Here is a 27,735-nt window from a genome sequence, read left to right on the forward strand (position 1 = left end):
GGTTTGGAATTGAATCCAGGCTTTTGGCATGCAATTTTTTTTGACCAATGGGGCTTGAACCGACAAAGCACAGTGTTAGACCATATAACCTTAATGATCATGGCCACGAGGTGGGCAAGTGTGATTTTTTTTTTTTTTGCTAGGGGCTTTACGTCACACCAACACAGATAGGTCTTATGGTGACTATGGGATAGGAAAGGCCTAGGAGTTGGAAGGAAGCAGCCATGGCCTTAATTAAGGTACAGCCCCAGCATTTGCCTGGTGTGAAAATGGGAAACCACGGAAAACCATCTTCAGGGCTGCCGACAGTGGGATTTGAACCCACTATCTCCTGGATGCGAGCTCACAACCGCGCGCCTCTACACGCACGGCCAAAACAAGTGCCTAATGAAAAGCACTTTCTTAGTCAGATAAATTAGAAATCTTAAGGAACCATGATGGAAATACTGTTCTAATCAGAAACAACTTGCTGATTTATCCGGGACTCTTATCACCATTAAGAAAAATAATAAAGAACTGTGATTAAAACACTAGAACTGTGTTGTTGGGAGGACACAAGTGGAGGAACGTACAATGCAGGAAATATGCTAAAAGAATTTAGACATGTTTTTCATAGCACATTATTCTAGAACTTCTCCTCAGCTTCTAATCCCTCCTTTTATTATAGGCTCAACTTTTTATAGAAAACCTATTCATCATACAACTTAATAACTGAGAAACAATGAATATTCACAACTGTAATCTTTCAGCACCATTAGACTTTATTAAATCAACACTGAACTTTAGAAGTGTGAGTCGTCTTCCACCTACACAGCAAGCTAAGGAATATAATTTTAAAGCTTTTTAAAGGAATTCATATAGGGTTTTAATATGTAGTCACTGAGCCTGCAAAAATCATTAGGTGATAATACTTTTGGAGAAATACTGCCCCACAGCACATATATTATGAAGTGCGAGAATTCCTTTACAATATTCGCACAATATTGAACCTCAGATGACAGAACCTTACTGGCCAAAGTTCTAAGTTGAAATATCTCGCACAACGGTTTTCACAGGCGCGACAACAATATCAAGTCACAACCTTTTTTAACACGTCACAATGTATGGCAGAATTTTGTAATATTTTAATCGTAATTTTTAAATTTGTAATTTTTAGCTGAGGATGACCTAACAGGGCTGAACCATGTTTGTATTCATTTTATTAGAATAGAATAAGAAATACTGACCAGGTGGAACCAAGCATTATATTCTGTCAAGGAATAAGGAATAAAAATTGATTCTGTTATATTGCAAGTATTTTGCTGTTTTCTGTTTATAACGCAGCCCTGGTTAAAATGTGATCCCTCAAAGGGCATTTTTACTAGGGATTTACTATGTATTGCTAGCTTTCTTATATTTTGAACAAGGTGGGTGCATTCAAATGATCTATTAAAGACAATGGTTTTTAATATTAGTTTCAGTTAAGAGACAGTGATACCTTGAGAAAGTTGGACTGGTAGGGGCTTATGTTAAATGAACTATCATGAAACTGCCCACAGTTCCTCCAAGTCTTATGGCTCTCTACTTCAGCCTCAAGGACTTGCTTTTGAAGCTCAAGCTCCTCCTTCTTCTTCTGTATTTCATTCAGTTCGTCCTTCTGCTGATCCTAAACAGAGAATTCAATCTGCATGAGAATAAGTAACAAGTATAACTTAGAAAATATCGTCAAATATTTTCAATTGCAAGTATTTTGAAAAAAAAGAAAAAAAGAAAGAAAGAAAAGCAGTAGGTCAAGCACAAATTTAAACGCTCAAGTTGGAGAAGATAGAAAAGGTGATGGGCCCTTTTGGGCACTGCAGCAACAAATACTGAGGGTGAACATATCCTCGACTTCTGTGTACTGAAATAACCTTCCAATAAACAATACTTTCTCCAAAAAATAAGGCAGTCTTATGATAACCAGATAATTTTGGGATGGAAGATCTGTAACAGTTATTCCAAAGTGGATGCCATGAAGTACTTTGACTCAAAAAATGAAGGAGAGCAGCTATGAAATGTTCCCATATAGTACATCTCATTATGATTTGAGGAAATAAATCAATTACATAATTGACAACTATCTCATGTTACAATGAGGTAAACTCGAAAGTTACTTCCCAGATCTGAACACAAATACTTATGGATGGATAAGATATACACGTTTTTCATTGCAAGTTAGTGGACTGAAGTTAAAACACACAAGAGATGATTTGGACAAATTGAGGACTTCACTTCGAGAATATATTTCACATCTCGCTGCTCTTGTGGTTTTCTTGCTGTTTTCGACCAAATTCTTGCAAAGCAGCTTTTTCTGTGATGGTCGATATAAAACTGTCAAATATAGAACATTTTGAAAATACTGGTTGAATATTAATGTTATTGGCTTTATGTCCCACTAACTAATTTTTTTCGGAGAATTTTGTCCCACAGGAGTTCTTTTAAGTGCCAGTAAATCTACCGACATGAGGCTGACGTATTTGAGCACTTTCAAATACCACAGGACTGACCCACGATCGAACCTGCTAAATTGGGTTCAGAAGGTGAGCGCCTCAACTGCCTGAGCCACTCAGTCTGGCAATACTGGTTGAATAAATGCAAAAGAATATATTCAATATATGTCTAAACATAAACTAAATTCGTAATACTCTCCAAGTAGGTTTGCTTCTTTTCTCCCTCTTACAATTTGTACGTAAATATTTCTTTTATACCATATAAAATGTAAATAATATTGGAAACATGTTTTATTCATCTTATGAAGGATTCATTAGTAGCCTATTCATTTGAGGGATACTTCCATTTTAGGGGTAGGATGTCACACACAAATTTTAGGTCGTCACCATGGGAAATGTTTGGAAAGCACCAGTTTAGACAGTGACTACAGGCACCTAATGGCTGACCTAAATATAAGGTGACATGTACAACAGCATCATAAAGTTTTAACTCATCTTAAGAAAACTCCAGATCTTGTTTTTTATTAGGCAGCAGATCAGTGACATTTGAAATGACAAACAGTATATTACATCAAAATACAAACACAAGTATCCATTATATATAAACTGACACATTAAAAGGCAATTTATATTTCAAATAATGGAAAAATACATGTATTTTAGAGATACAGTATTCAAACACTGTGCTCATCTATGTGTAGAGGCATTTTCAGTGTCTTTTTTGAAAATTTCTATTTTAAGGAATGAGAAGTTTGGTGTCATCAGTGTTTATTTATTTATTTATTTATTTAATTATTAAATGTGCCACCAACAGAGACCCTCCAGTTATAGGTGGCTTTTACAAATTATTTGAACAAATAACATGGAAATACCAAAAAGAAGAAAATATGAAAATGCTATGTAAATGAGATCATATTGATCTGTATGAAATGGATGAAGCAATATCTATATATAGAAGCCTATTAATAAATCAAACAAAAAATTGTAACAAAATCAAATCACTTCGACGAGTAAAATTCTTTTAATATATTTACATATGTGTCATAGTCATAAGCAAAGTTCTTAAAAACACAGTTTTGGAGACTGGAGTAATAAATAATTGCTGAAATCTTTAATTTCCTTTTCTAACATTAAAGCATAACTTGTGAAGCGAACTATTATCATCAATTAATGCATTAACAATCTTACAGAGATAAATTTGTTGAGTTATTACACGCCTACTGGCTAACGATACATATTTAAATTCATTCAACAAAAATCCATATGAAACATAATTTCTAAAGGGGATTATATCTTATATTTTTTGTAATAAATATATCTTAAAAAGCGTTTCTGCACTCTTTCAGTTTGATTTTGATAAGATTTATAACATGGAGACCAAATTATTCATGAATACTCAAGTTTTGATCAGACAATACTATTGAATAATAAGGTGAGTGCATATGTGTTAGTAAAATCTACTGAATTTCTAATTATAAAACCCAATTTCTTATAGGAATCATTAACCATTGTATTAATATGCTTCTTGAAAGATAAATTTCTTGTAACAATTACCCTTAAGTCATTAACAGAGTGAAAAACTCTGAGTTCATTATTAATGTTATATTTGTAATTCAATGTATTTTTCTTATTTGAAATCTGAAGGAAACAGCATTTATTTATATTAAGTTGCAAACAGTTTTCAATACTCCATGTGTATAAGTAATCCAAATCATATTGTAATGTCAACATATCATCAACTTTTTTTATCTCTTTATAAACTTTGACATCATCAGCATGTAATAAACACTGAGAAAACCTAATACTAGTGGGCAAATCATTAATACATAAAATAAAGAATAAAGGTCCAAGGTTAGACCCTTGTGGTACACCAGAAATAACATTGTATGAGTAAGGCTCATGTTGATGATAAGAAACATATTGCTTCCGTGCACTAAGATAAGCTGCAAGCAGTTTTAACCAAGGAGGGGTCAGACCAAAGCATGACAATTTTCTCATTAAAATGCCGTGATCTAATTTGTTGAAGGTTTTGGAAAAATCTGTGTATATTACGTCGACCTGTCCTTGATTACTCAAAATGGCATATGCATATTGTATAAATTTTAATAGATTAGTCGTAGTTTATCTACCTGGCATGAAACCATGCTGATTAATATGTATACCGACCCTCACATGATTAAATATACACATGTACATTATTTGCTCAAATACTTTAGCCGGTGCACATAAAATACAAACAGGGCGATAGTTTTTAATATTTTTACTGTCCCCACATTTAAAAACTGGACACACTTTCGCTATCTTCCATACTTTTGGAACGGTTTGCATTTTTACCACAATGTTATATAAGGCTCGTAAGGGGAAATCCAACACATTCGAACATGTTTTCAGTACGTACGGTGGTATTCCATCAACACCACATGACCTTTTAGGTTTTCATTTTTTAATAGCTAACGTATATTCTTTTCATCCATGAATTGTAATGGATAATTAACATATACATCAGATGAATCAGGAATATCATAGGTTGGTGGAGCCAATGATAGCCGCGATGTGATGATTTCGATTAATTACTGCTGATAAAATTGTAACATACAGAAATAAGACAAAATTGAATCTAGGAAACATTTCATAGGTACATAGGTCTTGCCCTTCCATATTTCTGTACTGAATTGTGGTAAATAAATAATAATAAATGCAGTGCATTCAAAAAGAAAAAATGTAGAAGTACAAAACCAATAATAGGCTATATAAGAGTACCACGTCCCATATCTTGAAGTCGTTGCATTTAACGACACCGGCTAGTTTTGAGTGGACAATCGTATCATGTTCAACTTTAAAATACTCACATGAAATGAAAATATTTATGTGGTTCTCACACTCACACACACGCGCGCGCGGGCGGAATGTCTAAATATCTTAGGCATATGCAATCAACCCATGCTAATAAGAATAGTAAACATGTTATGAATATGTCACCGAGCGAGAAAGCTATGTGGTTTTTGAACATAGCTGTGAGTTTACATTTGGAAGAACGTGGGTTCAAACTCCACTGTTGACAGCCTTGACGGTCTTCTGTGGTTTCCCATTTCTACACCAGACAAATGCTGGAGCAGAACCTTCATTAAGGCCATGATCACTTCCTTCTGACTGCTAGCCCTTGTAATATTCTCTCTCTACAACTATGCAAGTTTCATCGTAATTCTACATTTCTACCTTCTGCGGGCATCTCACTTTTCTACTGCTGTGCCGCTGCCTTTGCTACATACTGTCTTGCTTGCCTGCTGCAACCTCTACCCATGGACATGTGACTGTGATGTCACTGTTCCAGAAAACACTGGCTCTCTCTTACCAATGCTTCCAGATTTTTTCCATCGTCCTATATAACCCGGGCTCCATCCCTCACAAGTCAATCTCACATCATCGCAGAGTGGTGGAGCACCGAGGACATGTGTGCCATCATATTATTTGGCCTTTTACATCGGGCAACTTGGTGAGCAAGAAAATCACTATTTTGACTTCAGACTTTTCCTTGGCCCGTCTGGCCTTATTTCTTTTTTAAGACCTGGCTTCTTATGTACATTTTCATTCAGCCGGCTAGTGTCAGTATTAACACTCGAGATGCAAGATTTCTCTTTTTTAAGTTTACAACGGGAACTATACTCAAGACAGGGGAACGTTAACTATATACACCTATTTACGTGATTGTGATACCTATTGCTTGTTGAACACTAGTATTTCTCTACAAATAAGCTACCCTGCAAAGAATCTCTTCTTCCTAGCATCCATCTTTTACTCCCCTCTCCTCCCTTTCCTCATATCTCTATGTATAAAATGAGAGTTTTGTCTGTACATTGCTCAGAATTTGAAAATAATGGTATTTCTGTATCAGTCATGTCCACAGTAACAAGGAAATGCACTTTTTACTTTTCCGTAATGTCTGAAGTCTGTACACGCATCATGAGAAAATGGCTGAAAATAATTTAATGAAAATTGGTATGTAAAGTCAGGGGATGAACCACTACAATCTAGGCTATAAATAATTTTATTCACGCTGAGTGAAATGGTAGTTTAGGGGAAGGACTAAAATTTAATTCTCAAATATTTATATTATTATTGGTCCTACCAGTAAATACTACATAACTAATGTATGTTGGGTATTCAGCCCGAAGGCTGGTTTGATCCTCTGCAGCTCAGCCAACAGCTGTCATAAATAGCCTGATCATTTATGTCTAATACATTTTTACTGTACCAGCTATGATAACGTAGATATGAATGAATTTGTAATTTTGTTGCTAAGTACATATCAATACCGAGCCACAAGAAAATGGGTTAGGAGAATTTAATGAAAATCGATATAGAGAGTTGGGGAATATGAAACCACAGTCTAAGCTATAAACAGTTTTATTCATCCTGGATAAAATTGTAGTTTAGGGGAAGCCGTCTAAAATTTAATTTTTAAATACCTATCAGAAAGTACTACATAACAAAAGTAAGAGAGAATAAAATTTACGATCATTTTTATGTTTAATTCAGTTTTACCGTACCAACTATCATAAGCGTGGTATTTCAGAGTCGGAAGAACAGTTTAGGCCTATTCCAAACTATAGCACCACAATTCACTAAGTAACTCAAAACTCAACCCTGAAAAGAGCCGTTTCTTAAGAAAAGCTTCTTCCTCTCCACTTTTATTAAATTCTACATTCATTTTACTCTGAATTAGCAGTGAAGAGGGGATTTCTCCTCTGGTTTGGAGGAAGAATTTGCCTCCAAGTCAGATAGGTTTTTCCACCGCCAGTGTTGTAAGTTGAAATTTTCCGATTCATCGGGTACTCCTAGGAAACAATTAGTAAAAGGGCGTAGTTTTTGCCATGGGACTCTCAACTATTCGACCCTCCCACCCCCGCTGATAAAAGACGATGTTCACGGATCATGGCTGTCTGCGGCTTGGTCATTCCAGCTGTGGAACTTTGGATTGTTCGATCGGAAGCGTAGTACTCTTTGTTAAAGGTGAGAAAATGTGTGGTTTATTTGATCGAGTATTTGATATGAAAGCAGTGCTTTGAATCGTGCCATTTCTACTGACGTCATCATAATGACCTAGGTACATTTCAGTTGGGGAAACTACCAAGACAGTCTTTCTGAGGATGTAAAAAGGCAGGTGGAGATTGAGTGTCTGCCATTATGATGAAAACTTCCCAACTTGATTGTGACTGATGGTAGGAAGTAGGCCTACCGTTACAATGAAATTTTCCCCAACCCAGTCTTCATATGAGAACAGACTTTTGGTGACTTACCCATCGCGTTTCTAGGGTAACGTTAAGAGCTATGCAATTTAATACAATCTTGCTCACAACATGTACACTACCTAACCTAGAATTCTGTATACAACGTAGAATTCTGTAGTGAAGCACAGGTACATCAGCTAGTTTTTATCAGATTATTCTGCTTCTTGTCCACTTTTTTGAAGTTCCTTCATCACTTGGTATTTATAGGATCCTGTAATTATATCTGCATCACTACAAACTTTATATTTACCCATCAGATGTATTCCTACTAACAGATAGGTCTTGAGACAATATTAAATAGTGTGAGCCTTCCTTTATAACCTTTTTGGACTGGACTTGTGCCATGGAAAATTTGTGTCAATCGGCCTTTCGCCAGCATACCCTTTTTTAAGTTACTGTAGACAGCGCGCCATCGTCTGGCCTCGTGTTTGGTTGCGCATAACTGCGCATGCGCCGGCCTACTACCAAGAGACTTGCTTCCTCCTCGCTTCTGACGCGAGAGCCAGTTCGCTTGGGGCAGCCATTATGAACGTGAGTGTGATTGAGTGCTACGCCATGGAGTGGTGGATTACCTTCAAACCGCCGTAACCATTCCATTAACGGGGATATTCCCCCGCAGAACTAGTTGAAGACCTCCTACCATGTCCTCCGATTATATTTTTGCAACTATTTTTCTCCTGGATACTTGCTAACAAGGTCTTGTTGCTGACCTCGTGACTGCATTCTTTTCAACAATGGCCAGGTTTGGATTTCTCACAATTTCTTCACCACCAAAGGTATGTACCAGTGTTTGAAACATCTTAAGCGTCGTCCAGAAGAGGATTTTGATATTTTTGAAGATTTCAGGAAACATGGGAATAATAATAATAATAATAATAATAATAATAATAATAATAATAATAATAATAATAATAATAATGATTTAAACTTCGTCGTTAAATTGCTACTTATCGGCGTGTGCAGTTGTGAAAATCTGAAAAACAGTTTCGGCAACTAATCACATTAACGCGGAAGGTCCACAGTGAACTGAAGTGGATATTTAATTTAAAATTAAAATGAGTTTTTTTTGGCACCTTAAATTGTAACTGTCCTTGGTGGAAACTGAACGATTTAATTTTGGTAATCATGAGAAGCGGCCGCGTTGAAAATCAATTTAATTGAAAACCTTGTTAACTGAGTATGGTATTTTTAATTAATTAATTATCCGTGATCGATCACATTTTATTTTAACCTCATCCAAGGTGGTATTTATTGTAAGGAAGTCAATTTGTTTTCCGTTGTTTTCAAATCACATTAGGTACGGAGGTCATCCTTTTCTTTTCGTTTGTTGTTTTCATAATAATTATAATTTATTATCTGTTAAAGAATATTTATTTTCATTAATTGTTGATTACTAATGAATTAATTTTTCTTTTAAACTATACCTGGTATTTTCTGATTCATTTTATTAATTGTTATTTACTTTTCCCCCTTTCAACTTTATGTTGAATTTAATTACTGATTTTGGTTTTACTTCTTAAAATAAACATAGGTTTTATCAACTTAAAGATTTAATTTGTTACCTCCTATTTACCTTTCAATTAAAGTTCTTTAATTTCATTTAAGTGTTGGTTTTCATTCGCCACGTTCGGTGGAGCACTGTCACCGATTTTCTTGTGTATTAGCTTCCACGGCCTTAAGTCGTCTTCCTCCGCTGCTTCCGGTAAGTGTGGTAACTTCATCCTTTGGTAATTTCTATAGTTTCTTGTTATTTTATTGTGCTTGGACCTTTGTTGTCATTTTTCTTGTGCCCATGTTCTCCCTCATGTTCGCTATAACTCCTATTTTGGGGCGGACACGCTAGCAACCTTCTCACCAGGGTCTCTACCTACCTCTCTCTTTATATCTATCTATCTCTATCTCTCTCTCTCTGTCCTTATTCCTCTCTCTTCTACTCTCACCCTGGTGGGTAAGGTTATTGACCCATCATCCCTAGGTCGTACCGGGGACCTAGAGGGTGGTGCCGGTTAGAGTGGTATCAGAGCGGTGGTTGTTTTGTTGTTCCACTGTTGTTCTGAACCCGATTTGAGTGGTAGCAGACCTGTTGTTGTTGTTGTTGTTGTTGCTCTGCTGCCTAATCTCTGTTGTTCCTGCCTTGTGCAGCCTAACTTTCCTCCCTTCCTCCCTTGCTTGGTGCAGTGCTGTAGTGAATGTTGGTGGATGGAAAATCAAAGACTAAGAAACTAAAAGTGTTATTGTCAATAACTATTGTAAAAGGAAATGCAAGGATCTCGTGTAATTCCCTACGTTATTTGTTTCATGTACCTGTGATTTGGAGTTCCCTGTTGCTTTCAACTGTGTTTATGCTGAGCTGTATGGACTTACCTACTTGCTGATTATGATTTTGAAACCCTATGGGTACCTGTGCTGTGTATTCTGCTTCTGCCTTGCTGTTTCGAGGTGACCTGTAAATTTTTCTTCCTTTTTCCGGCGGATTTGGTGAGTGACTGCATGTAATTAATTATTCGGGGTTGGTGGAAGTTGTAATAATTGAACAACTTGTAATGGAGTATGACTTGGTTGACTCAGGGCTACTGGTGTACTACCGCTTAGTACATGTCCTGTATTATGAGTACTGGCTGTCAACCTTGTATTTTTGCTGCCTACCTGCATATTGTGGCTGCGATTTCGGTGTGAATTAATCTGGTTTTAATTTGGAGAGCTTTTCTGATCGTTATGTTATGTGAAGGTTGCTCGGTTGCTTTCGGAGAGTGACATTGTGTGTCCTGGGATCATTTTATTGTGTTATCTGTTCTGGCCTTGCTTTGGGCTCCGTGACTTAATGTTGTTATTATCATTTCTAACATATTTTCCTGTATGGTACCGTGGTGGTGTACATGCTAACCGTTTATTTGTCTTCTAAATTTAATACTTTCTTACTGCGTTAACTCTGGTGTGTGATTCTGATCTATAATTTGACCTAGCCACTAGGCATGTCCAACTGTGCCTAATTATATGTGTAAACGGTTATGTGCTGAAGTGTACGGTGATGTGTTATGCCCTTTCATGGTTTTGAACTGTGACCTGGTGTTTTGGCGTTGATGGTTGTATGTGCTTTCCATTTAATTGGTGCTGTGTGGATAAAGTTATTTGGCCCTACTAACTTATGGTTAACCACTGTTGTTTCCATGCCTGTAACCGTTCTTTGCTGTCAGTAGCTGATAATCTAGTGGGCAACATCATGGTATCTTGAAATTAATCTAGCCTGTAATGCTTCTGTGCACCTCGTTTACTTTGGAAATTGCTTAACCTTATCTGTATTATTATTATTATTATTATTATGATTTCCTTAATTTTGATTTAAGTTACTACCTTTCTGTAGTGTAGTGAACTTGCAGTGTGCCGTTATATATCCATCCTTGTATGATCATGACTGGGTTATTTCACGAATTTTTAGTAACGTGTTCCCATCCTTGTGTGGAGTTTGGTATATTGAATCTGCCTATATGTTGTGACTCAATCATTACCGAGCTTTTGTGTGTTTGTGCTTCGGCTGAGTGCTGTGTGTTGTCAGCGTGAGTGTCCTTTCATTTCATCATCCTATCCATGAATATGTATGTATGCCTGGTCTTGGTTTGTGATTGGAGTTATCCTTTCCGTCAACTGTTTGTGAGGCAGTTATCAGTTATGGTTGGGCCATGTTGGCCGGTATTAGGTTGGAATAACTAGATGGCCTTGTGCCTGAGCTGTTATGGTTTTAACTGGTTTTTTCCTTCCTGATTATTGGTCGGACGTGCTTAGCTATTTCTGGTGTGTCGTGAACCATTTTCCTCGTGTAACCTATCAACTAGTTGAAGTACGTTTATCTGGTGTCTGGGCCACTTCTAGTTTTCCTACTCGTAACTTGTCTTGCTGTGTATTAATTAAACTAACTGACCTTTTCTGAACTACTGCTTTGGATTTCATCCTGGTGTAAACATTATTTGGTAATTTGGTGTTTCTTATGCCTGATTTTTCTTTCCATTTTGGTATCGTGCACTGCTGTGGTAATTATATGCCTAGAATATGTGTTGTCAAAAATTTTGTTAACCTATTGGTATTTATCTAATTCCTTTGAGTTGTGGGTTCAAGTATTCCCTACCATATCTGCTTGTTGGGTCTTGTGTTGTGTTGTTGATGATCCTCTGCCTGAGGGGTGTTATATGCCCTTTTGAACCTTGATTGGGATGGCTTTGGACATATGTAAGGTGGTTGTGTTGTGACGGTACCGTGGATTGTTTTTGGGGATTTATTTTGGGGTGGCATGAGAACTTCACGGCATGTTGTTGAGGATGTTTGTGTTCCTTTAACCCCTCAGCGCCGACCTCTATACGTGGTATAGACCCTCTTTTCTTCCGTAGCCGCCGACCTCTATACGTGGTATAGACCCATACATGGTTTCACATTTACGGCTTTAGCTCGAAGAGTTTTGGAGTTATTGATATGCAAATTGTTTTGTTTCCAAGAAGACATTTTCGGGTTTATCAGTGTTGTAAATAAGAATTGAAAAATCGTTATAATGTAGTTGTTTTTGCAAGGATAATTATTTGTCAAATAAATCTGAGCACTATCTCTTGCTTTTTTTAAAGTCTGTTTGCTTCATTCGTTCCCACAGAATAAAATAAAGAAATGATGATCTGAGAAGTTTGTCTTTTCGTGTGATGTTCTTTGCTCCATTTGTACATTGGGAGTGCGGTTTATTTATTATATTTGTCTTTATTTCTCAGTTTGTAATATTTTCGTAACTCTCCACGAGTGCTCTGTGTAGGCATCAGTTAGTGCTGCTTTCTGTCATACGATACGAGAACCAGTTGTTCATGGTATATATCTCGTTTGAAAGACGTTGTCTTGATCTTTTATCTGAAATATGTATCGAGTTGGTTTGTTTCGTCATAAATGTTATTCCCCTCATTCAGTTTCGTCCTGTTGCTTTCGGTCTCGCAGCAGCTTCACCAGTCCGTGTGACGCGCCGCGCTCAGCCGAGGTATGACTGACAGTAACGTGCTTGAAATATTGTATAATTCAGATAAAAGTTTAATCGGAAGTAGTAGTAACAGTATAAGCAGCAGTGATAATGAAATAGATGAGGTAGCAGTGGTAAATGATGAGAGTGGCGATGAGGAGGAAACAGTACTTGGAAATTTCGTGTAAGAGGCTATAGATAATTATACAGGTCAAAGAGAAGTTTTCAATGGTGAATTCTGATTGCTAAATTCTCTAATAATACTCACAGAGGTCACAGAGACAAATATTGAGCAATTACCTTATCGGGTTCAGCTGGTGAAAGGTTTGTTTACAAAATACGCTCGGGAGGGAGGGGAACAAAATATTCAAGGCCGGCGCGAATCAGATAATACAGTTCCAAGGTTGCAGCAAAGATATTTTATCAGGAAATTAGCACCCAAGAGTTGGAAATCCAAACCTCAGAGACATTGTATCCTGTGTTCAAAACACGGCAAAAAGAAGACGTCAATGTACTGCTGCCAGGAGTGTGATTTGAGTCCCTGTCTCAAAGAGTGCTTTGAACTCTATCACACGGAACTAAATTACTAACGAATGTGGAACAATTATGTAAGTATCTGCAATACATAGTTCTGTCATAAGGAATTCCAAATTTCGTGAAAATCGGGCTACTCTTATACTTGTAGTAACGCATTAAGTGAATCGATGCATTTCAGTCGCGCGTAGTTAAAATCTCATCCGGCCGCGGAGTAGGAAGCTATTTAAATGGCTGCGACGCTGAGGGGTTAATCCCTTTGTGGGGCTGACACATGTCCGGTGTGGTTTGTCATGGATTGGTTATTCTTGTTGTGATGTATTATTTGGTGATGTTGGCACCTTGGTATGGACAGTGTTCGTGTCTGTCTTTGATTTACCTCCGTGTTCTGTGGATATGGCCATTTCTTCTACATGAATCTACTACTCTCAGAATTAGCTTGTTGTTTTTCAGTAATGTCTCTGTTTGGTATGCTCGGGTTCTTCTTTCCCTGTCTCCATGCATTTCCTGTTGATCCGATGTCGCCTAGTGTTTAATATTTTCTCCTGTAAAGCTCATTTTAATTTTACCTACCACTCTATGGTTTTTCATTTTTCTCAGTGGATCTCTTAGTGTCTGTTGACATTGGTGTTTGTCATCTTGCCGTGCTCTGGGTTTGCTACTCTGGTATGGGACGGAGTAGTGCTCCTTTAGTCGGTACTGGAATCTTCCTGCGAGTAGAGTATGGGGTCTACTTGTAGAGTACTGCCTTCTGCATGCTACTGTGAGCATTTTCCATTGACTCGCCTCGTATTCCGCCACTTATGTTTTATTTGCTTGCTCTCCTGGTGGATAGGAGAAAGTACCTGTGGCCGTATTGGGACAGTGTGATGGGAAAGTCACGTATTTGTAGACCGGGTAATGCCGAGACCCTATTGGGTATCCGGTGGTGTACGCTGTGTGGGTCATTGCTCGTTATTTTCCTTTGGGGTCTTCTGATCTGAGGTTTTAAATTTCCTTTTAATTTGATTGGGTGTCCCTTGGTGGAATGAGTTGTGATTATGTTTCCATGCAGTAGGTTAGTTACCTGATTCCAGATTGTGTTCCCTCCTGTGGTTCTTCTGTCCCTATTTCTGTCCTGTTAATTCCATGTCGCTTATTAGTGACTAATGATGTGTCCGGTTGCTTGGTGTTGCTTGGCTGATCTGTTGTCGATGACAGACTATTCGCGAACCCTCCATCTGGATATTTTAAGAAGTCTCCAACCGGTCCAGTCAATCCTTCCCTTGCTCTAAACATGTTTACCCTTTTAAGCCTTGGATTTTTCTTATTTGATACCCTAACCCTGAGTACTTGAAGCTAGATTCATCAATTGCGTTTTGGTTGCTTGTCCTCACTCTTATTCTACTAGGTGGTGTATTTTGATGTGGGAAGTTGATCCTGTGTTTGTGAAAATTTCCTTAATGCCCTTGTCAGTGGATTTTGGAATCTGTTAGTGATTGATTCTTCACTGTGTCGTAGCCCTGTATCTACTAAATTCTAAACTTTGGACTTAACCTGCTTTCGTTGGTGTATGCCTGTGTAATGACCTTTGTCTAGATGAAAAACTTTCTTGACCTATGTCATATTTACTTACGTTTAGCTATTGGTGGTAAGACGTTGTACTGTCATGCTGGTACTTGTAAGCTAGGCGTTGTTTCACTCAGAGTTTCTGATCTGAACTTCTGTGGAAAATTGCTATTTGACACTGTGGTTAGGGCACCTTATGTTGTGGTTGATGCTCTTGATTATGGGTTGTTGTTTTGCGGTAATTTTTATCCTGGGTATTTGGTTGCTAACCGAACCGAGTGTTGAAGTTTGTGGTCTTGTTTGGCTATGGTGATAGGTGTGGTTGCTCGTTCCATTCCGGTATCATGGATACTCCGTGTACTACTGGCGCTTACCCAGTTGACTACCCACTACTGTGTTCTGAGTGGTGTACCGTGGGCCTGACTCAATCAAGCGTAACAAAACTGTATTGATCTAAATTTTGCGGTTCACTTATTTTGAAGTTTACATTCACCAATTGCGCCTCCTTTTGTCCCTCCCCTGATCCCGTTGTGCGTTCCGTTCTCCTGGTGTCACCTTTTGCAACTCGAAATCATGCATTTCCTTAATATCAAAGGAGACTTGTAAAGGTATTCGTGCATTAAAATTAATTTTCCACCGTGCTTTAGGAAAAAAAAAAAAACCTGGATGCGTGGACTAATAGTCATGTGGTTTTCGTTTGATTTTGGTCAGTATATCTGTAATTTGTGTAAGAGTTGCCAAACCTCAAAGGTGAACTGCGTCATGTGTCAAAAACTATATCATTGTGTGATGCATTGAATCAAAGTATATCGGGTGGACCTGAATATTTGGTGAACTCTGGTCATTGTGCTCTCTATTCGATGAAAAACATTACTTTGGTGATTTTCTGAGTGCTCGGTTAACGTTTCTGGACACTGATGTTGATCGCACCCCGCCAATTATTTCTAAAAACAACGTAATATGGAACTGTGTCTTAAACTATTAACCTGGTCATGTGAACTTCTAACTAAAACTAGTTTATCCTGGTGGTCGTTTTCTGTTGGACTACTTCACCCAAAGTTAGTTTATGTGTGACCACCACATCATTGATGGCATATGCATGAGATTTTGTTGTCGTTTCGGGGCAGGAGGGCTGAGACAATATGAAATAGTGTGAGCCTTCCTTTATAACCTTTTTGGACTGGACTTGTGCCATGGAAAATTTGTGTCAATCGGCCTTTCGCCAGCATACCCTTTTTTAAGTTACTGTAGACAGCGCGCCATCGTCTGGCCTCGTGTTTGGTTGCGCATAACTGCGCATGCACCGGCCTACTACCAAGAGACTTGCTTCCTCCTCGCTTCTGACGCGAGAGCCAGTTCGCTTGGGGCAGCCATTATGAACGTGAGTGTGATTGAGTGCTACGCCATGGAGTGGTGGATTACCTTCAAACCGCCGTAACCATTCCATTAACGGGGATATTCCCCCGCAGAACTAGTTGAAGACCTCCTACCATGTCCTCCGATTATATTTTTTGCAACTATTTTTCTCCTGGATACTTGCTAACAAGGTCTTGTTGCTGACCTCGTGACTGCATTCTTTTCAACAATGGCCAGGTTTGGATTTCTCACAATTTCTTCACCACCAAAGGTATGTACCAGTGTTTGAAACATCTTAAGCGTCGTCCAGAAGAGGATTTTGATATTTTCGAAGATTTCAGGAAACATGGGAATAATAATAATAATAATAATAATAATAATAATAATAATAATGATTTAAACTTCGTCGTTAAATTGCTACTTATCGGCGTGTGCGGTTGTGAAAATCTGAAAAACAGTTTCGGCAACTAATCACATTAACGCGGAAGGTCCACAGTGAACTGAAGTGGATATTTAATTTAAAATTAAAATGAGTTTTTTTTGGCACCTTAAATTGTAACTGTCCTTGGTGGAAACTGAACGATTTAATTTTGGTAATCATGAGAAGCGGCCGCGTTGAAAATCAATTTAATTGAAAACCTTGTTAACTGAGTATGGTATTTTTAATTAATTAATTATCCGTGATCGATCACATTTTATTTTAACCTCATCCAAGGTGGTATTTATTGTAAGGAAGTCAATTTGTTTTCCGTTGTTTTCAAATCACATTAGGTACGGAGGTCATCCTTTTCTTTTCGTTTGTTGTTTTCATAATAATTATAATTTATTATCTGTTAAAGAATATTTATTTTCATTAATTGTTGATTACTAATGAATTAATTTTTCTTTTAAACTATACCTGGTATTTTCTGATTCATTTTATTAATTGTTATTTACTTTTCCCCCTTTCAACTTTATGTTGAATTTAATTACTGATTTTGGTTTTACTTCTTAAAATAAACATAGGTTTTATCAACTTAAAGATTTAATTTGTTACCTCCTATTTACCTTTCAATTAAAGTTCTTTAATTTCATTTAAGTGTTGGTTTTCATTCGCCACGTTCGGTGGAGCACTGTCACCGATTTTCTTGTGTATTAGCTTCCACGGCCTTAAGTCGTCTTCCTCCGCTGCTTCCGGTAAGTGTGGTAACTTCATCCTTTGGTAATTTCTATAGTTTCTTGTTATTTTATTGTGCTTGGACCTTTGTTGTCGTTTTTCTTGTACCCATGTTCTCCCTCATGTTCGCTATAACTCCTATTTTGGGGCAGACACGCTAGCAACCTTCTCACCAGGGTCTCTACCTACCTCTCTCTTTATATCTATCTCTATCTCTCTCTCTCTTTCTCTGTCCTTTTTGCTCTCTCTTCTACTCTCACCCTGGTGGGTAAGGTTATTGACCCATCATCCCTAGGTCGTACCGGGGACCTAGAGGGTGGTGCCGGTTAGAGTCTTACGGCGATGATGGGACGGGAAAGACCTAGGAATGGGAAGGAAGCGGCCTTGGCCTTAAATGAGGTACAGCCTCACCATTTGCCTGGTGTAAAAATGGGAAACCACGGAAAACTATCTTCAGGGCTGCTGAAAGTGGGAGACGAACCCACTATCTCCTGGATGCAAGCTCATGGCTGCACACTCCTAACCGCATGGCCAACTCGCCCGGTGTGTTGCACATTTATACTTGACGCTGATTATTACTGCTTGCTGAACTAAGACATTCAAACCTGTGGCACACTACTTTAATAGCACAGCATATCATCCATCTTTTTTCTTCTCTGCATTTTGCCAGTGCTACTACACCCTTTCCTATCCGATTGTCCCCGAAAGACCTCTGTGATGGTGCAACATAAAGTGAATTTAAAAAAAGAGCATAATCAAATATAAAATCAGTGAATATAAAATGCATATGGAATAGATTACAAATTGTTATAAATACCTTTTATCGTGAAAATCAGGTCTCAAAATATCACACAAAACAAATCAGGTGAAACAATTAACGAATTTACCGCACAATATGTGTAATCAACTTTTACTATTTCACTTGACAATCGTACTTTAAGATCACATTTGGCGATCAGTAAATAAGAAAGAGAGGGCAATACAAAATATCACACACACTGGAACAAGATCACACATTCTAGGAACAAATTTTTCAGGATAAATGTTTAAAATGTCTTTTTCCCTGTGACAGGTTGTGGTAGTGATTGTGATGACTGGGTTTCACCTGTGGGTGTGTTGGGTATAATGCCTATGTCTGCTCCAATATTTTTATTTAAAACTGATGACACAGTAGGCCCTAATTGATTCAGTCATCTTTGTTAATTTGTGAGTACCGGTAGAAATTGAAGAGGCTGAGTTTCAATGGGATCTCTGATATACATAGGGATTTTTGAAATTAATGAGTAGACTTAAAACAGTCTTTGATCATAAATATCATTCAAGGTGAATTTATTCACAGTATCATTCACTGAGAAATGATGTCTTTAAATAGGCTAACCTGTGTTCAATCTTTTATTCATTATAAATCTGAGGGGAGTTCTTTCGAAACATTATGACTTTACGGAATAACGATACACTTCGGGAATTACAATGCTGTGGCTGTTACCTGGATGTAATACTCGGTTGTGGTGGAACAGTGTTCTACAGAGCTGAGGATGTTACGTCGACATAACACCCATTGCGATGGAACAGTGTTCCACAGAATAACACAATGAAGCATATTAGGAAGCACATTTATATCACCAGAAAACTTGTTGCGGCGGAACAGGTAACATTGTAACAGATGCTCACAGCATAACACATCAGCACAGAATTAACATGATCATCGCACTGTAGTTATCGCCTTGTTCTTTCACTGTGCATGCAGAAGGTGAGCTCCCTGGAAATACCAGAAGTGAATGATGGTATGTAATAGCTCAAAATACCAAATTCTATGCATAACACATGGGCTGATTGAATAGGAGGAAGGGGAATGAAATATGCCTTGCTTTCTCCAGTGTGAAACCATATTACAACTTGGATAAAAATTGATTCAATCAAGAACTATGATAAGTCATAATGAACTAATATAACTTCAGTAATTATCGACTAATGTAGAATGATGAAATGACTAATGAAATAATGAAGGGTTGAGGAAGAACTGCTACCTGTTACAAATATAACAGGGTTAATTGAGTAACATGTTGCAGAATAACACATTATTATATATGGTTACATACTGAAGTTATGTTAGTTCATTATGACTTAGCATAGTTCTTGATTGAATTAATTTTTATCCATGTTGTAATATGGTTCCACACTGGAAAAGCGAGGCATGATTCATTTTCCATCCACCTATTCGATCAGCCCATGTATTACTTAACTGTTATGTTTAAATACTGCCATCTCTAAAAGAAAGTGTTATACTGTTTTTGATATTTGTAAATAAGATGGACTTTAATAATCGCTGACGAAGGGAATGTATTATGTTCCGGTAACAAAAGGGCGATTGGTAAATGTGGGGAAGATATGGAAGCTAACGGGAATGCGAAGCGGTTGCTGGACTTCTGTGCCAGTATGGGTTTTGCAGTTAAGAATACATTCATCAAGCATAAGGTATTCATCGCTACACATTGGAGGGTAAGAGTACCAGGCCCATATAAGACTATATCTTAACTGACTTTGAATTCATGAAATCTGTTAGGTATGTATGGGTTTTTCAGAGATATTTTGATGATACAGGCCACTATCTGATCTGTAGTGAACCAAGTATCTACAGGCTTAGGATAGAGAAAGTGAAATCTGTCTGCAAGTGAATAAGGGTAGAAAATTTCCAGGATGAGGAAATTAGACAGAAGTACATGGATATGATTAGTGGGAAGTTTCGAACAGTGGACAGTGAGCAGGTTCAGGATATAGAAAGAGAATGGGTGGCATACAGGGATGCTGTAGTAGAAACAGCAAGGGAATGCCTAGGAACAACTGTGTGTAAAGATGGGAAAAAATGAACATCTTGGTGGAATTAGGAAATGAGAGTAGCTTGTAAACATAGAGAAGACTTATCAGAAATGGCTCCAAACAAGGGCCGATGCTGGCTGGGAATTGTACGTAGATGAAAGAAACAGAGCAAAAAAAAAAAAAAAGCAGTATTATTGGATCTTTATGTTTTCTTATATATATCAATGATATGTGTAAAGAAGTGGAATCAGAGATAAGGCTGTTTGCAGATGATGTTATTCTGTACAGAGTAATACATAAGTTACAAGATTGTGAGCGGCTGCAGGGTGACCTTGATAGTGTTATGAGATGGACGGTGGGCAATGGTATGATGATAAATGGGGTTAAAAGTCAGGTTGTGAGTTTCACAAATAGGAAAAGTCCTCTCAGTTTTAATTACTGTGTTGATGGGGTGAAAGTTCCTTTTGGGGATAATTGTAAGTACCTAGGTGTTAATATAAGATTCCCCTGTGGGTGGGGGCGGTAGAATAACACCCACGGTATCCCCTGCCTGTCGTAAGAGGCGACTAAAAGGGGCCTCAGGGGCTCTGAACTTTGGAGCGTGGGTTGGCGACCACGAGGCCCTAAGCTGAGTCCTGGCATTGCTTCCACTTACTTGAGCCAGACTCCTCACTTTCATCTATCCTATCCGACCTCCCTTGGTCACCTCTTGTTCTTTTCCGACCCCGATGCTATTAGGTTTGCGAGGGCTAGGGAGTCTTTCATTTTCATGCCCTTCGTGGCCCTTGTCTTTCTTTGACCAACACCTTCATTTTTCGAAGTGTCGGATCCCTTCCATTTTTCCCACTGATTAGTTTTATATAGAGGATGGTTGCCTAGTTGTACTTCCTCTTAAAACAATAATCACCACCACCACTGTTAATATAAGAAAAGACCTTCATTGGGGTAATCACATAAATATGATTGTAAATAAAGGGTACAGATCTCTGCACATGGTTATGAGGGTATTTAGGGGTTGAAGTAAGGATGTAAAGGAGAGGGCATATAAGTCTCTGGTAAGACCCCAACTAGAGTATGGTTCCAGTGTATGGGACCCTCACCAGGATTACCTGATTCAATAACTGGAAAAAATCCAAAGGAAAGCAGCTTGATTTGTTCTAGGTGATTTCCGACAAAAGAGTAGTGTTACAAAAATGTTGCAAAGTTTGGGCTGGGAAGATTTGGGAGAAAGGAGACGAGTTGCTCGATTAAGTGGTATGTAATTATTACCCGCCTAGCAATTCCGAATGAAAAATTCTAAATTCCCATGGAGGGAATTAGATTTTTTTCACCAATAGGGCATGTCAAAAATGTCAAACATATCAGATGTAAGGCTTTTCAGGCGTTTGCTCTATTAACCAGGGTTTTGTCTTAGGTCTGACACTAGACTCATCAGAGTGGGATGTGTCAGACCCTACCCACTGACGCTGGGGTGTATGCAGTGGGAATTTAGAATTTTCCATTCAGAATTGCTAGGCGGGCAATAATTCCATTGTGGAGATTTATCTCCCGTATGCAGTTATCAGACTGTGCCTCTTTTAAGGGCTTCTGATAAGTTCACCTGCATACACCCCAGCGTCAGTGGGTAGGGTCTGACACATCCCACTCTGATGATTCTAGTGTCAGACCTAAGACAAAACGCTGGTTAATACAGCAAACGCCTGAAAAGCCTTACATCTGATATGTTTTTGGCGTAAGTGGTACGTTCCGAGCTGTCAGTGGAGAGAGGGCGTGGGAGGACATCAGCAGACAAATAAGTCTGAGTGGTGTCTTTAAAAGTAGGAAAGATCAAAATATGAAGGTAAAGTTGGAATTCAAGAGGACAAATTGGGGCAAATATTGATTTATAGGAAGGAGAGTTAGGGATTGGAATACGTTACCAAGGGAAATGTTCAATAATTTTCCAATTTCTTTGTGATCATTTAAGAAAAGGCTAGGAAAACAACAGATAGGGAATCTGCCACCTGGGCGACTGCCCTAAATGCAGATCAGTAGTTATTGATCAAACATGTTCTATGATAACAGTGTACTGAGAAGGTGGGTTCAAGCATATAACATTTTAAATAGTTTTTTTTATAGGTTTAGACAAGTCAATATAGGAACAAATACAAATACCTATTATGGTTAAGTTTAACAGCAGTATGTGGTATGTGATACCGAAGTTTGAACAGAAAAGGACAAAAGTCATCATCTTCATTTGGTTTTGTAAAATCTGTTCATTTTGTTTTGACTTGAAAAGTTGACTGAGTGTAATATTTAAAATTATAGTTTTGGATGAGGACTAAAAAAAGAACAATTATTTTAGAATTTTGTTTTGTGGTGTATAAAATTATCATCATTAGGGACAATTTTCTTATTCAGAAGCCTCAAGAAAAGACATTTAGGAAGAATATCTGTATCATTAAAATCTTTGTTGTGTATATTTTTATCTAAATTTGGAAATGTAAAAAGGAGACATTATGAACTATTAATTTTGAAGAAGATTTGGTCTACGAGAATGTGAAATTTGATGTTTGTTTGAAGGAATTTTGTAATATTGAGTAACGGTGCATTTAATATTCGTAACTAACTTTTATGGCAGTGTGTACAGCCACGTGTAGTTTTTAGGTGAATCAGCAACATTCGAGAACTTACAGGATTAAAATCTAAGTGTATTTTTATTGGTCGAAATAACAACCTTTTCTGTTGGTGAATGTGAGAGCCATGAGTGCATTCCCGTGCCCTAATTGGTTATCTCCTGATTGCCCCATTCGGGCTTCTGGCGACTTGGCCAGAGCCTAGCTTGTTTCCTGTGTCTTTTATTTCTGACCAGCAAAGAGAGCAGATGTCTTTCGCTTTACAGCAACTTAGCAAACGGACGCGCCAAGTGGAAACCGACCTCACGGTAAGCGCTATTCATTTTGGTATTTCGGCCCTTTTTTTATTTAAGTAACTTTCCGTGGTAATATAACTTTTAATTTTGCATATCGGAGTTTCCCCCCTAGACTTACATACCGGTATTCACCAATTTTGGTTTTCTGAATCCTGTTAACATTTTCATTTTTATTTAAAGGTTATTAAGATGTACCTCATGTTTATTTGCATTTCTATTTCCTTAATTTTCTACCTATGATGTACCTTATTTATTTGACTCGCTGATTTGATCTTGTTCTGTTCCTTTATTTTGCTTGCGTTATTTGTTAATATATTTGCATTCTAGGGTAATCGAGTGGTGCCTTTCTTTTCCCACAATGAGACACGATCTCATGGCTTAGTAGGGTTCCTTCCACGTCCTTCCATAGTTGTTGTTTGGTAGACCTGTAAGTTAAGGTTTTCGCATCTCGAACATGGTGTTAATTTTGTTTTAATTCCAAATATTTCTATTTTCATCATTTCCTTATTATTATTATGTGTAGCGCCAAAGTGCAACAGTATGTTTCGAGCTATCAGTGGAGAGTTGGCGTGGAATGACATTAGGTAGACGAATAAGCTTGAATGGAGCTTTTAAAACTAGGAAAAATCATATTATGAAGATGAAGTTGGAATTCAAGAGGACAAAATGGGGCAAATATACTTATAGGACAATGAGTAAGGGATTGGAATTAATTATCAAGGGAAATGTTCGATAAATTGCCAAGTTCTTTGAAAATTTGTAAGAAAAGGCTAGGAAAAGAATTGATAGGGAAACTGCCACATGGACGACAGCCCTAAATGCAGATCTTTGGTGACGGATGTTATATCTAAGAGCAAATTTAATCAGCACCCACTGGAACGACCATTTAGAACCACAAGATCGCTAACATGTGACGACCATCCATCCACCACTGACATTCTATAATTACGTTACAGTTAGTTTACGTTCCAATTAAAAATGCACTTTTCCCGAGTGTGAATTATGAACCTCAGGTTGAGCCAGTGCTAACATCTTTCACAGGGAGATGCAGTCGTTAGCCACAGCCAGGGAGAAAATTAACAGGGATTTCTCTGAAACCATACTGCACAAGATAAGAGAAATATTTGAAGTAAATGACAATTCGAACACCACATTTCATGACCAGGAAAGTGAAACAGCTCCTGTAAACAATGTGAATCTGGCAAAAAGAGTGTCTTGTGTACCATTTAGCGGGTTATATCATCCACAAAGCCAGAAAAATTACAACTTGTTAGTTCAATACTTTGCAGTGGATCCATGAAACAGAAATCCGTGGTGACATTCACTAAACTGAAGTATTATGGACACTCATATTTAACTCATCCTTCGAAAAGTGCACTGAAAAATGTCCTTCGAATAGAAATCATCTGTCATAAATTACCTTCAGAAAACAGTTTGTAGGGGTGATATTACCAATATTGTTTGGAAAGCATGAGTGTGACACTGAGGTCATGGGTTAAGGATAAAGTGCTGAACATGCAATAGAACTCATTCCCCAGGTTATTTTTCATCATATGAAATGTCGTTTCTTCTTTAGGGTTAAAGAAATCAGGAATGAGTTAAAATCGTATAAAGCAGCAAAAATTATTTGGAAATTGTCCAAGGACATCAACCGTTAATTATCACCCTGACCTGACCCACTGTTTGCTATGACTCATATACCACAAGGATGAGGAACAGGATATAATATATAGAGATCAATTGAACTTACTAACTAGCTTCTCATGAGGGTGAGAACCAAGAATGAATCCACAGTGTGTGTACAATCATGTTATCCTCTCAGTGGAAGTAGAAATGGGACTGGAGCCGAAGTTTGTGCAGTGAAGTGAATCCTGGAATTTTTTTTCAACATCGAGTTGAGGTAATTTAGACTTTCAGGAACCTTTTAAGCCCAATAAAACTATAGGTCATTTCTTTGGAAAAAAAAATGTCCCCAATGAGTAAAAATTGCTTTTGTTTGTTGGCCCATCCTGGGTCACTATGGAGATGTGTGTACACTGCATTTACCATGTTTTCTCCGAGTCCAGACTGAATTTAATATCTTGGAATGTATTTATGTGTATGTACTGCATTGGTCATGAAACTATCTACGGTTCTGGTAAGAAAGATGGCACATTTGTAAAAATAAAAATTTTAAAAAATTTAAAAAATGCTTGGAAACATAATATTTGCATAAAGTCTTACATTACAGAATGCAACACTCTGATCAGCTAGCATAGCTAGTGCCACTCTGTGGCAGAACCACTGAAACAGGTGAAGACAGCACACTTTTCCTCTCTCTCTCCTTTTTTTTCTTTTGCCAATGGTTTAACGTAGCACCAACACAAAGTTTTTCAGCGATGCAAGGATGGGAAAGGACTAGGATAGGAAGGTAGCAGCCATGGCCTTAATTAAGTTACAGTCCCAGCATTTATTGGAGAGAAAATGGGAAACCAGGAAAAACCATCCTCACTGCTGCCAACAGTGGGATTCGAATCCACCATCTTCCAAATGCAAGCTCACAGCTACATGACCCTAACCAAGTGGCCAACTCACTCTGTAATGTTCTCTTCTATAAGCTATGCTTATACAGGGTGTTTGCGATATGATTATTCATATTTGTTCTTTCTCAAATGTTTGAAGTTGCCAGGCTGACAAAGAATATCATATAATACAAAGTAGAATATAAAGATACACAATAAATCTAATGATAATGTTAAGAAAGTAACTGTTAGTGTCAAAGGTATGCGGAAGAAGCAGATAAAATATAAAAGAAAAATACTTACAATGATTTAATAAAAAGTGTGGTGCATAAAGGTGATGTCTAAAGATCAATATCAATGCTTTCAATGTATCTTTAAACCAGCTCACGATGGTAAAAATACTTTTCTGCTGGTTACTGGTAGGGCCTTGAATACGTATGACTTGAAAAAAAAATGGCCTATTTCAAAAACAGAGAAACGCTGAAAATTTAATGTTTTAGCTCAGGTAGTATTTAATGGTGAATGACTTAGGCTTTGCTGACATATATTACAACATTTTCCAGCATGAAAATGTTCACTTCTTGTACATAGAACATTTTCTTACACTTGTGCATGCATACTACCTGAAGCTGCAATGCAGGGATGTACATAGAATTGCTTCTTACACATTATGCATGTGTACTGCCTGAAGCATGAGCCAATACAAAAGGGAGAATCAATACGGGAAACATGAGAAAACGAGCGCACTCAATAACACGAGGTCCGGTGATCGCGACAGGGAAAGGCGATGACATATCAGCCTTTAACTGGAGATCAGTCCCTTAATCATGGTACTAATACTAAAGGACTAAACACTACTGTAAATCAAAAGCAAATTAAGCATACAAAGGGCTGGTTTACACGGGTAGAGTAGCGAGGCGAGTAGAGTAGATAGTAGAGTAGCTATGTTACTCTACTCTACCACTGAATGGTAGAGTTGGCATTCGTGTCGTTCATACGGGAGCAGAGTCATACAGTAGAGCAGAGTAGAGTAGTAGCAACATGTCAAGACGTAAGCACATAGTAAGGAAGTGTTTAAAGACATTTGCAAACATATTAATGCAAGAGATTAGTGAAGCTTTAGAAGAAGTAAATGAGGAAAGAACGGAATGGGTAAGAGTCTGGCTTAGTAGGAGAGACACACTCGGGGCATCAACATTAATTCTGAGAGAACTTGTGACAGAATATAAAGAAGAGTACAGAAAGTGTATGAGGTTGACGCCTGATAACTTTCAGACATTGTTAGATGCTATAACACCGCAAATTCAAAGACACGACACAGTGATGAGAGATGCAATAACACAGAAAGTTAAGCTTGAGGTGCCTCTGAAGTTCTTGGCCACTGGTATTAGCCATCAGTACACTGGGCGTACGCGTAATTTGTAGTAGTTTCTTCGCAAAAATACCCCAATTATTGATCTATGTATATATATATATTATTTTTTTTTTTTAAGTTCGTTGCTTGTACGGCCCAGGTGTAGAGTTTAAGCTTCAAGATCTGACATTGTACAGTACTGTAAACAATAATTATTTTGGATATTCCAAACAAAATATGAAAATTATTCAACTTTTGGGGGAAATTAATGGCAATGGCAAGCGACATGTAGAAGATCCCTATGTATGTTATTAATATAAATAAAGTACATAGTCCTGCACCATTGTCTTGCCTAACTTAAACACATGATGAACTCGCTGTGTAACACAAACTCGAGAAACCTTCATTTAAAGGGACAATTCAGCTGACACTTGTTTATATTTTATGTTGCATCTTCGAAACTATTATAGGTATTTTTAAAATCCTTCTTAGACAATACACCTGCATTTGTTTGACTTCCAAAGGTCTAGGCTACCTTCCCTTAATATCACTCAGCCATAACGTTACGTTGCGGATGAATAGACCTAATATACCTAGCTTTTGGTATTACCTTGCAAAATATACTTTACTAAATCACGTTAGAGGGGCAGGTAGATGTCTACGGCACCACCTTCCCATTTCTCGGATTTACGAATTTTCATCAGTTCTTGGTTGTAGATACATCGTAATTTTTCATTTATTTTCTGTTTAAGTTCCATTAAACCAAAACCCTCCCTACCCAATTTCGTAATCAAGTCCTCTTCCACTGTCCGTCTCATATT

General features: G+C 37.7%; 1 protein-coding gene across 4 annotated transcripts in view; it reads right to left on the reverse strand.

Annotated features, from left to right (window-relative positions):
• neb (nebbish) overlaps positions 1-27,735 on the reverse strand; it is a 468,801-nt gene that overhangs the window by 52,749 nt on the left and 388,317 nt on the right. For all 4 annotated transcript variants that reach the window (XM_067145417.2, XM_068227214.1, XM_068227215.1 and 1 more), the window contains one exon: positions 1,478-1,645. In XM_067145417.2, the coding sequence (XP_067001518.2) occupies positions 1,478-1,645 (168 nt within the window). The remainder of the gene's footprint in view (positions 1-1,477; positions 1,646-27,735) is intronic.

This window comes from Anabrus simplex, chromosome 4 (genome assembly GCF_040414725.1).
Source record: "Anabrus simplex isolate iqAnaSimp1 chromosome 4, ASM4041472v1, whole genome shotgun sequence".
Lineage (NCBI taxonomy): Eukaryota > Metazoa > Arthropoda > Insecta > Orthoptera > Tettigoniidae > Anabrus > Anabrus simplex.